The sequence below is a fragment of the Sebastes umbrosus genome, chromosome 24 (genome assembly GCF_015220745.1).
Source record: "Sebastes umbrosus isolate fSebUmb1 chromosome 24, fSebUmb1.pri, whole genome shotgun sequence".
In the NCBI taxonomy this organism is placed as follows: Eukaryota; Metazoa; Chordata; class Actinopteri; order Perciformes; family Sebastidae; genus Sebastes; species Sebastes umbrosus.
In genome coordinates, this window is record NC_051292.1 from 2884308 (window position 1) to 2896819 (window position 12512).

A 12512-nucleotide genomic window follows, 5' to 3' on the forward strand; every position below is an offset into this window, starting at 1 on the left:
TAGTGTCCTATGAAGTGTTACCTGTTGGGTCGGGTTGCACCTGGTAAAAATATCCTCACTCACATTGGTTCTCACAAGTATAGAAGTACACGCACACACACACTGAACACTATCCAGTCTGCTTCATGCAAACTGGGTGAAAAACAGCCTTTTCTCCTGAAAGGTCACAGTGAGATTTGAATGACAGCTTTAAGTCCTTCGCTCATATTACAATCTGCAGCGGCGGAGACGTCCGCGGTGTGCTGCCTCCCTGGGAAAAGGCCGGGAGTACGGGGAAGCAATTAATTGTAATGAATAATGGGACAAATCTGGTTGGCATATGACCGCTAATGCTCCTTTTTTTCCTCTGGAGGGTTTAGGATGGTGATGCCAGCCACGCCGAGGTGTCTGTTTGCACACTAATTGAAAAGTGTGAGGACGATTACTGTCTTTCTCCATTTCTTTTTCTTAATTCAAAGGGAATTTTCTGATCCATGTACAACAAATTGATCTTGTTCGACTCCAAATTACCCCAGAACATCTGTATTTGTTTAGCCTCTGCAAAAAACTTGCAAATTCATATGGTATTTATTCATTTCCATGTTCAATTATTAAGTATTTTCTGTAATTCTTCTCTACATGATGCTCTTTCAAAGCTTGGTATGGTTTTGGTTTTAATTAGAAGTGTGAGTAAGAGCTCTGGGACTACAACAGCATGGCAAACCCTCACTTATTCAGCTTATAATTAAGGTAAATAAGATGATAATTAACTGAGAAATTAATCACATCGACCTGTTGCAAGCAAGTAAAAGTTCAAACATTGATATGGGGGAGGAAAGGTAATTTAATTTATCATTATTAGGTGTTATTTGTGCCTTAATTGGAAGTGAAAGTCGTTAAATAAGGAGGTTGTTTTTGAAGTGTAAAGTGTATTCTCCAGAGTGCTGTCTCAGACTTTGAGAGGGGGAAAAGAGTGTCAAAATGCCCGGTGAACCCTGAAAATCTCCACTTTATGGGGTGAAATAATGGCTCAAACCTTTCCGAGCCTCCTCTGGTGGAACAAAAAGCCATTTTGCAAGGTGTCCTGACATTTACCTGGGTCACTCGCAGGCTTTGTGGCTGGCAGAGTGTGGACAGGAAGCTCTTTCAGCTGCATTTCAATGGACACCTGCCAATCAACGCAAACAAGGAGGGAATCATAAGTCCTTAAATCCAAGAAGAAGAAGAAGAAGAGGAGGAATATTAACAGCAATACAGCAAATATTCCTCAATAAACTAACACCAGGTTGATTGATATTCCCTGTAGTGCACATTAAAAGAAACATGATTTATGAAAATAAGATAATAGATGTAGATATCTTGTCATTTGTAAAGATGAAATGTGCTGTGCAGTTAAGATTGAAAGGGACACGTGTCAGTTTATAATGGTGGAAAGTACATTAGTCAAGTACAAATTTGAAGTACTTGTAAGTTACTTGAGTATTTATTTATTCTGCTACTTTATACTTTTAATCCACCTCATATCAGAGTGAAATATTACAGATTTAGTTACTTCACAGATTCAGATTATTAATGCAAAATATAATCATCTAATAAATGATGATGTATTATTATAGATTCATTTACCCAGCAGTATATAAAGTCATTAAAATGAGCTCCACCTTTACCAGCTGCAACATTAATGTGATGAACAAATGAATGCATTATTAATAATTATTAATTTGTATTTTTTTATTTATTTTAATTTAATTTATTTTTTCCTGCCAATCTCCTGCTCCACACTCCAATCCAGTAGATGCAGGTAATGCACCTATAAACTGGTTTGCCAACCTCCAATAAACACCAAAGAAGGAGATGATGTGTGAGCATCATGATCTTCAGTAGTTAATATGAATAAAGCTGCTTCATTAAGACGTTTAGAGGACAAGAAGGAGACAGAGAGAGAGACAGGATGGAAACATCTGGAGTTTGTTGAGAGATATGAGGTCAGTCAGAGGCTGAAAGGCCACATGGATTAACCTACAGCTAACTTCAACTAACAGCTGTAGAGTTGGTACATTTGGGTCAAATAAACAAACAATCTAGGGGTCAAATTCATCCCAATGATGCCAAGCGACAATTACACATTATTGTGAGAAGGAAGATGGTGTTTTATATCTCTTTAGCTGCAGTTTTCCTACTTTTATTGTCAGAGGAAATCAAGGCCACCTGTGGGTGGATGAGTAGCACAATACAAGCTGCTTCCAGCTGTGAGACCCAGATAACTATTTGGTTAAAGAGAATACTGTTGGATACTGTTTTGTTAAATTTAACTTGTGATTACTACTTTTATTGTTGGTACTTTAAGTATATTTTGATGCTGTTACTGTTGTACTTTTACTTGAGTATTTTCACAGTGTGGTATTAGTACTTTTACTTAAGTAGATCTGAATACTTCTTCCACCACTGGCATTAAATACATTATATTCTTTTTTAATTTATTTTTTTATTATTAAAAATACATATTTTATTATTTTTATTTATTTATTTATTTTTATACACACAGTAAGGAGATAACAACCCCAAAAGATGTCACCCTATAAGGATTGAACCCACAACCTCCTGTTTTCAAACCAATCTTCTATCACACTGAGCTATCTGCTCAGATACACTTCATCATTATTTCGTTGCATCTTTGACTTCATTTTGGATGTTAGACCTCAAAATTCACTGCACCACATAAGGATCGAACCTATAACCTCAGGTCTTAGGACCTGCTCACCTGAGGTTATCGAGTAGCAGTCATATCAGTCCTTTATCCCGGTGAGCTATTCCTGAGTTGAACATTTTTTTTTCGTTCTCATATTTGTTGTTCACACTACCGCATATCAGCATATCATCAGCATAGCTGTTGTTAAAGCCCACACACTGTGAAACACTCTACCTGTTCAGATCAGACTGTTGTTTGCATTTTATTCTATTGTTGTTGTTGTTGGTTTTATCTGCTGTATTTTCTGAAAAGCACGTTGTAACCTTATATTGTATTGTATTATTGTGTATTATTGTATTATATTGTAACCTAATATACATAAAACTCATTTTTATTGTTACTGACAGCAGAAACTCAACACATCTGACTCAAAACGTGTCTGTTCTGACTGCACCTTGGCTCATAAAATAAAATAATTTAGAACAAAACACATCTTTCTCTGTCTCTTATTGATTGTTGCTAAATGTGAAGCAATTCAGCATATTATTTTATTAAATAGTACATATTTTATATCCAAATTGTGCAAATAAATAAAATTAAACAAACAAACACCCCTGTGCTCCACTCCATTTAGTACAGTCTGGTTCCCTCCTGTATTAAGTAAATTGGATTCTTCCACTTCCTGTTTGTCAGTCGGACCTTTGATTGGGAGGCACCGGAGCGCATGCTTCAAACAGGTGAGACTAAAACAATTACAAACAAACCAACAACAACAACAATCACTAACCAGGGATGCAAACAACTCAACTTGACATGTTTAAACGACGAGCGTCTTCATTGTTTGACAAATATTAGTAAAATAACTGATAACAGAACTCAGTGAGAGTTGCATTGATTGATTGAATGAATGTTTGCACAGACCGGAAACAGCTGTGGGAACTTGGTGATTAGGCACTTTGAAATCCGACCTACTTTATTTGAATGCAGTATAAATGTGTTTTTATTCTAAAATGGTATATTTGAATATTTCTGCATAATGGGGTCCCTAAACAGTCTTGAATTACATAAATTATATCATAGTACAATATGTTAAAAATATCATAGTATAGTATGTTAAAAATATCATAATATAGTATGTTAAAAATATCATAGTATAGTATGTTAAAAATATCATAATATAGTATGTTAAAAATATCATAGTATAGTATGTTAAAAATATCATAATATAGTATGTTAAAAATATCATAATATAGTATGTTAAAAATATCATAGTATAGTATGTTAAAAATATCATAATATAGTATGTTAAAAAAACAGAAATAGACAAAGTATAGTATTACGTAACAATGTTTTAAATTCACTAAAATTATTTCAGTTTATTGTGTTCTGTACATTTATTTGTTATTGTGCTTATTGTATTTGATTTTAGTTTATTATTAAATTTGCATATAGTCTTGAATTACATAAATCAACCCATTCAAAGTGAATATCTTTGTGTCATATATCTTTGTACAGTGTGGGGTGGGCGGCATATTTACAAAGATATTCACTGTACAAAGATATGTGACACAAAGATATTCACTGTACAATGATAGACAACACAAATATATTCACTGTACAATGATATGTGACACAAATATATTCACTGTACAATGATAAACAACACAAATATATTCACTGTACAATGATAGACAACACAAATATATTCACTGTACAAAGATATCTGACACAAAGATGTTCACTGTAAAAAGATAGACCTTTGCATGGCCCCCCCCCCCCGACCTTGTGCCCGGGGACAGCTTTACCCTTCGCCCCCGCCTGACGGCGGTCCTGAGTCCCTCATGTGGCTCACAGGTGGACTGCAGATATAAATATTAAAAGCTTATGGAATAAATTCTGCAAATGTATTTGGTGATCCTATTAAAATGTCTTTGGGATTGACTGATGTACAGTATGCAGGCTGGACACTTGTGAAATGTGTTGAATCAGATGACAACAACCATAATGTGTGTGATAATAGTGATTTGAAATGGCTTTTTTTTTTTCATGTGTCCTGCAGCTCGGAGTCCAGTGTTCTCCCACCTGTCGTCGTCTCTTCAGGGCCTGTGGACCATCCGAGCCTTTGGAGCAGAGGAGAGGTTCCAGAAAGCCTTCAATGCCCAGCAGGACCTGCACTCAGGTTCTCCTCAGCCTCAGCACCTTTACATTCACTGCTCATCAATATGAAGCGTTTGTGAGCTGCGTCAGTGCAGTGTCTATAATCTATGTCCTTGTCCTTACAGAGGCCTGGTTCCTGTTGCTGACCACCTCTCGCTGGTTCGCTGTCCGTCTCCACGGCATCTGCTCCATCTTTGTTACCGTCACCACCTTTGGCTGCCTGCTGCTCAGAGACCGTAAGGAACACTTTTAATCTTTTAATATTAAAGTGATAGTTTGGGTGTTTTGAAGTGGGGTTGTATGAGGTTCTTCTCCATAGTCAGTGTGTTATCTACAGTAGATGGAGTTTGGAGAGAAGCAGACAGGAGTACCAGCACGGGAGCAAAGCAATGCACTGCTGTGGACGGGGCCGGCAGCAAAACGCATTTTAGAAACATGAACAAAATCTCTATCAGTTTAAGTGTATGCTATATTTAGAATATAAGGAAGGCTCTGGAGGAGATCAGTATCCAATCAGCACACTCCAACAGTTGAGCTTCTTGCTCTCATTGTGGTGTGCGTCAGGCAGTCACTCACTCGGTGTTCCCTGCAGGTGCAGCTGAAGTCCGCGGAGGAGGAGCTGCCCGGGCAGTTGGAGACGGTTCTGGCCGAGTCGGGCTCCACCTTCAGCGTGGGCCAGAGGCAGCTGGTGTGTCTGGCCAGTGCCATCCTGAGGAAGAACCGCATCCTGGTCATCCACGAGGCCACGGCCAACGTGGACCCCAGGTACTGTTGACACAACTCACCTCATTGGCAAAAAATGCATGCAGTAGTACTGTGTACTCCGTTTTTATTCCTCCTATTAGTTTGTCTTCAAAGCTTCCTGCTGTAGCTGCTGGTCCTGCTGTAGCAAACGTGCAGTGAAAGCAAGTATGTTGGTGCTTTTAGACGTAGCTCTGATCTGCATGTTAGAAAAGGGAGGCATTTTTCATCTGGTAATTAGAACTGTATCAAAACATAGAACACCAAACCACATCGAACCACTAGTGCAGCAGATACAAACTCAAAAGATCACACCAACAAAAGCCTATTGTTCTTATCAAAGACTTTATTCATTTTACTCGTGGCTCAGGTAGTAAAATGCATTTCTTTAACATCTCTACCGTGTCTCTGCAGGACAGATGAGCTGATCCCTCATCGTCTCAACACCATCATAGACAGCGACAGGATACCGGTGAGTCCTCTTACTCATAGATTCTAGAAAAGACTACTTGTTTATCATCATAAAGGTCATAGTATGTCATGAAGTCATGTAGCGTTATTGCATAGAGCAGATTAGTAATCAATCATTACTTAATATCAAAATATGGATCTATAACTAATAACTCAAAATTAGGAATCATAAACCCATGAATTGTCGTAAAATGTGAAGGAGAGTGATGACAGTCAGCAATCACAATTCACCCTTATATTCAATTCAATTATTTCATTTAGGACGGCACCCAATTTTGAAAAAAAACAAAACAGGGAAAACTTCAAAATTTCATATTAATCAATTGAGTCTCATTGAGTTCTTGCGCATGGTGAACAGTGATTTTAGTTGTTTATAAACACACAAATCAAGTAACCAAGTTCTTAATAAAATGAAATGGTTATTTGACTAACTACTTTACCGTACTACTAACAGAAAATAATTCAATAAATGATAAAGTCATAGTATAATATGTCAAAAATATCATAAAAAAGTCATGATTTAGTATGTATATAAAAATGTCATAAATAGTAATCGTATAGTATGTCATAGTACAGAATTCCATAAAAAAGTCACAGTAGAGTACGCTATAGTATAGTTTGTCATTAAATGTCATAATATAGTATGTCACAAAAATGTCATACTATAGTATGCTATATTATAGTATGCCATAAAAATGTCATGGTATGTCATAATAAAGTCATACCCTTACCCTTCGCCCCCCGCCTGACGGCGGTCCTGAGTCCCTCATGTGGCTCACAGGTGGACTGCAGATATAAATATTAAAAGCTTATGGAAGAAATTCTGCAAATGTATTTGGTGATCCTATTAAAATGTCTTTGGGATTGACTGATGTACAGTATGCAGGCTGGACACTTGTGAAATGTGTTGAATCAGATGACAACAACCATAATGTGTGTGATATTAGTGATTTGAAATGGCTTTTTTTTCATGTGTCCTGCAGCTCGGAGTCCAGTGTTCTCCCACCTGTCGTCGTCTCTTCAGGGCCTGTGGACCATCCGAGCCTTTGGAGCAGAGGAGAGGTTCCAGAAAGCCTTCGATGCCCAGCAGGACCTGCACTCAGGTTCTCCTCAGCCTCAGCACCTTTACATTCACTGCTCATCAATATGAAGCGTTTGTGAGCTGCGTCAGTGCAGTGTCTATAATCTATGTCCTTGTCCTTACAGAGGCCTGGTTCCTGTTGCTGACCACCTCTCGCTGGTTCGCTGTCCGTCTCCACGGCATCTGCTCCATCTTTGTTACCGTCACCACCTTTGGCTGCCTGCTGCTCAGAGACCGTAAGGAAGAATTTTAATCTTTTAATATTAAAGTGATAGTTTGGTTGTTTTGAAGTGGGGTTGTATGAGGTTCTTCTCCATAGTCAGTGTGTTATCTACAGTAGATGGAGTTTGGAGAATCAGACAGGAGTACCAGCACAGGAGCAAAGCAATGCACTGCTGTGGACGGGGCCGGCAGCAAAACGCATTTTAGAAACATGAACAAAATCTCTATCAGTTTAAGTGTATGCTATATTTAGAATATAAGGAAGGCTCTGGAGGAGATCAGTATCCAATCAGCACACTCCAACAGTTGAGCTTCTTGCTCTCATTGTGGTGTGCGTCAGGTAATCTCTCACTCGGTGTTCCCTGCAGGTGCAGCTGAAGTCCGCGGAGGAGGAGCTGCCCGGGCAGTTCGAGACGGTTCTGGCCGAGTCAGGCTCCACCTTCAGCGTGGGCCAGAGGCAGCTGGTGTGTCTGGCCAGAGCCATCCTGAGGAAGAACCGCATCCTGGTCATCCACGAGGCCACGGCCAACGTGGACCCCAGGTACTGCTGACACAACTCACCTCATTGGCAAAAAATGCATGCAGTAGTACTGTGTACTCCGTTTTTATTCCTCCTATTAGTTTGTCTTCAAAGCTTCCTGCTGTAGCTGCTGGTCCTGCTGTAGCAAACGTGCAGCGAAAGCAAGTATGTTGGTGCTTTTAGACGTAGTTATGATCTGCATGTTAGAAAAGGGAGGCATTTTTCATCTGGTAATTAAAACTGTATCAAAACATAGAACACCAAACCACATCGAACCACTAGTGCAGCAGTTACAAACTCAAAAGATCACACCAACAAAAGCCTATTGTTCTTATCAAAGACTTTATTCATTTTACTCGTGGCTCAGGTAGTAAAATGCATTTCTTTAACATCTCTACCGTGTCTCTGCAGGACAGATGAGCTGATCCCTCATCGTCTCAACACCATCATAGACAGCGACAGGATACCGGTGAGTCCTCTTACTCATAGATTCTAGAAAAGACTACTTGTTTATCATCATAAAGGTCATAGTATGTCATGAAGTCATGTAGCGTTATTGCATAGAGCAGATTAGTAATCAATCATTACTTAATATCAAAATATGGATCTATAACTAATAACTCAAAATTAGGAATCATAAACCCATGAATTGTCGTAAAATGTGAAGGAGAGTGATGACAGTCAGCAATCACAATTCACCCTTATATTCAATTCAATTATTTCATTTAGGACGGCACCCAATTTTGAAAAAAAACAAAACAGGGAAAACTTCAAAATTTCATATTAATCAATTGAGTCTCATAACCTCAGGGTTGCTATGGAGTTCTTGGGCATGGTGAACAGTGATTTTAGTTGTTTATATACACACAAATCAAGTAACCAAGTTCTTAATAAAATTAAATGTTTATTTGACTAACTACTTTACCGTACTACTAACAGAAAATAATTCAATAAATGATAAAACAAAAGGAATAAAATGAATAAAGGATAATTGAAGGAACACAGTTAATACAAAGACTACTCATATAAAAAGTCATAGTAAAGTATGCCATAAAAAAGTCATAGTTTATTATACATATAAAAATGTCATAAAAAGTCATAGTGTAGTATGTCAAAAAAATAGTCATATAGTATGTCAAAAAAATCATTAAAAAGTCATAGTGTAGTATGTTGAAAAAAAATTAATAGTATAGTATGTCAAAAAAATAATCATAGTATGGTATGTTGAAATAATTCATAAAAAAGTCATGGTGTAGTGTGTCGAAAAATAATCAAAGTATAGTATGTCAAAAAAGTCATAGTATAGTATTTTAAGAAAATAATCCTACTACAGTATGTCCAAAAAAAGTTTTAAAAAAATAGCCATAATTTATTATGTCAAAAAATGTCATAAATAGTCACAGTATAGTATGTCATAGTACCGAATTCCATAAAAAAAGTCCCAGTATAGTATGCCATAAAAATGTCATATACAAAAGTATACCATATAAAAAGTCATGGTATAATATGTCATAAAAAGACATGGTATAATATGCCATAAAATGTCATAAGTTTTATAAAATATACAAATTTTAATTTATTGTTAAGTCTTGATGGTTGAGTCCCGTCCGGGAGTCCCGTCTGGGTCATAAAAAATCATAATATAGTATGTAATAAAAAGTCATAGTACAGTATGTGTAAAAAAGTCATAGTATAGTATGTCAAAAAAAGGAATAATATAATATGTCGCAAAAATAAAAAACAGTCATAGTATAGTATGTTGAAATAATTCATAAAAAAGTCATAGTATAGTGTGTCGGAGAAAAAAAAGTCATAGTATATTATGTCAAAAAAATCATAAAAAGTCATAGAATGTATTTAAAAAAATAGTCCTACAACAGTATGTCAAAAATAATTATAAAAAAAAACAGTATAATATGTCGCAAAAAAAAGTAAAAGAATAGTATGAAAAAAAAAAATAGCCATAATATAGTATGTAAAAACAATCATTAAAAAGTCATAGTATAGTATGTCGAAAAAATAGTCATAGTACAGTATGTGGAAAAAAATCCTTAAAAAGTCATAGTATAGCATGTCAAAAAATATAGTCATATAGTATGTCAAAAAAATCATAAAAAGTCATAGTATAGTATGTCAAAGAAATAGGGATAGTGTAGTATTTAAAAAAAATAGTCCTACAACAGTATGTCAAAAATAATTATAAAAAAAACATAGTATAGTATGTCGCAAAAAAAATCATTAAAAAAAAGAATAGTAAGTAAAATAAAATAGCCATAATATAGTATGTAAAAACAATCATTAAAAAGTCATAGTATAGTATGTCAAAAAATATAGTCATAAAGTATGTAAAAAAAATCATTAAAAGTCATTGTATAATATGTTGAAAAAAAGTCATGGTATAATATGTCGAAAAAAAATTAATAGTACTGTATGTCGAAAAATAGTCGTAGTAGAGTATGTCAAAGAAATCATAAAAAAGTCATAGTATAGTATTTTAAAAAAATAGTCCTACTAGAGTATGTCCAAAAAAGAGAAAAAAAACAAAAAGTTATAGTATAGTATTTAAAAAAATATATATTAAAAACAAAATAGTATAGTATGTCACAAAAAAAACATGTTAAGTAATAAATATTATGTAAAAAAAAAAAAAGCCATAGTATAGTATGTCGAAAAATAGTCATAATGTAGTATGTAAAAAACAATCATAAAAATGTCATAGTATAGTATGTAAACAAAGTCATTAAAGTCAGAGTATAGTACGCTTTTCCTGTGCGAGTATTTGTAGAAGTTACTCTATGAATGTGATCATGGTTGTTGTTGTCGTAGTATTTATAGAAGTTACTCTATGAATGTGATCATGGTTGTTGTTGTCGTAGTATTTATAGAAGTTACTCTATGAATGTGATCATGGTTGTTGTTGTTGTAGTATTTGTAGAAGTTACTCTATAACTGTAATCATAGTAGTTGTTGTTGTAGAAGCTTTTTTATAACTGTAATCATAGTTGTTGTTGTAGTATTTGTAGAAGTTACTCTATAACTGTTGTTTTAGGCTCTGATGTTTGTGAATGTGATGCAAATCTCATGTCTTCCTTCTCTTCTTTTCTCCCCAGATGAGTGCAGTCTTCTGACCACAACTGAGGATGACGGACTTTCTTCAACCACGTCTTCATCGTCTTCTTCTGCTGAATGAATGCAGACGGTGTACCCAGAAGGGTCGGAGGGGGTCATGCAGGAGAAATGCAGGGGTTTTGCAGGGATTTTTCACTAAATAAACACGGAAAAAAAAACCAAAAAAAAACGCATTTTTGTGTTTCATAACCTCTCTGTTCTATGTCTCCGAAAGCCCAGGAGGAGACGCACGTCTCATACTCCCTTCGGTACCTGACACTTACGCCCCCACTACCCCGGGGATTCGAACTCTAGTTCTTGTGTAACCACACAACCATCCAAAACCGAATGTTCCGCCACCAACCCATCAATGCCAAGCACACTTGGACTGTTCTCCTGGTAACTTTGTCTTCGTCATTGTGGAAGTTAGATCTCAAAACTCACATTATAAGGATCGAACCCACAACCTCCAGTCTTCTAACCCAGCTTCTATCACTCTGAGCTATTGGTCTTAACACTCTTATCTAATGTTTTTGGTCTTATTTGACTCTTCATTTAGGATGTTGGCCCTTAAAACTTACTTTACTGCGTTTCATAAGGATCGAACCCACAACCTCCAGTCTTCTAACCCAGCTTCTATCACTCTGAGCTATCGGTCTTAACACTCTTATGTATTGTTTTTGGTCTTATTTGACTTCTTCATTTAGGATGTTGGACCTTAAAACTTACCAGTGCAATACATAAGGATTGAACCCACAACCTTCAGTATCCCAACCCGGTATCCATCACTCTGAGCTATATGACCTGATACACTAGAATAGTGTTTCTTTGTATATTTGACTTCTTTTTTGTGTAAGTTAGACCTCAAAACTCACTGCTCCTCATAAGAATCGAACCCATAACCTCCAGTATTCCAACTCATCTTCTATCACCCTGAGCTATCTGTCATAACACAAGCGATGCATTTCTTGGTGTGTTTGACTTCTTCATTTAGGATGTTGGACCTTAAAACTTACCAGTGCAATACATAAGGATTGAACCCACAACCTTCAGTATCCCAACCCGGTATCCATCACTCTGAGCTATATGACCTGATACACTAGAATAGTGTTTCTTTGTATATTTGACTTCTTTTTTGTGTAAGTTAGACCTCAAAACTCACTGCTCCTCATAAGAATCGAACCCATAACCTCCAGTATTCCAACTCATCTTCTATCACCCTGAGCTATCTGTCATAACACAAGCAATGCATTTCTTGGTGTGTTTGACTTCTTCATTTAGGATGTTGGACCTTAAAAATTACTGCACCTTATAAGGATTGAACCCACAACCTCCTGTTTTCAAACCAGTCTTCTATCACACTGAGCTATCTGCTCAGATACACTTCATCATTGTTTTGTCGGATGTTTGACTTCATTTTGGATGTTAGACCTCAAAATTCACTGCACCACATAAGGATCGAACCTATAACCTCAGGAGACCAGCTCACCGGAGGTTATCGAGTAGCAGTCATATCAGCTCTTTATCCTGGTGAGCTATTCCTG

At 36.4% G+C, this 12512-nt stretch overlaps 2 protein-coding genes across 4 annotated transcripts in view; both read left to right on the forward strand.

Annotated features, from left to right (window-relative positions):
- Positions 1–3358: 3358 nt before the first annotated feature.
- On the forward strand, positions 3359–6103 carry LOC119483570 (cystic fibrosis transmembrane conductance regulator-like). Of its 3 annotated transcripts, none has more exons than XM_037761804.1 (6): positions 3359–3405; positions 4728–4847; positions 4951–5061; positions 5418–5590; positions 5671–5734; positions 5981–6044. In XM_037761804.1, exons 1-6 carry the CDS (start codon positions 3393–3395, stop codon positions 5992–5994), a joined length of 495 nt encoding a protein of 164 aa, XP_037617732.1. In that variant the 5' UTR covers positions 3359–3392; the 3' UTR covers positions 5995–6044. The 3 variants fall into 3 exon arrangements, with proteins under 3 accessions (XP_037617732.1, XP_037617731.1, XP_037617733.1); XM_037761803.1 differs by lacking the exon at positions 3359–3405 and adding an exon at positions 3541–3654; XM_037761805.1 differs by lacking the exons at positions 3359–3405; positions 5671–5734 and adding an exon at positions 3541–3654 and having other exon boundaries at positions 5981–6103.
- A 702-nt stretch (positions 6104–6805) lies between these two features.
- The window catches only part of LOC119484008 (multidrug resistance-associated protein 4-like), a 221378-nt gene continuing 215671 nt past the window's right edge, over positions 6806–12512 (forward strand). The window contains exons 1-5 of the mRNA XM_037762564.1: positions 6806–6818; positions 7021–7140; positions 7263–7354; positions 7709–7881; positions 8272–8329. Of these exons, the coding sequence (XP_037618492.1) occupies positions 6806–6818; positions 7021–7140; positions 7263–7354; positions 7709–7881; positions 8272–8329 (456 nt within the window). The remainder of the gene's footprint in view (positions 6819–7020; positions 7141–7262; positions 7355–7708; positions 7882–8271; positions 8330–12512) is intronic.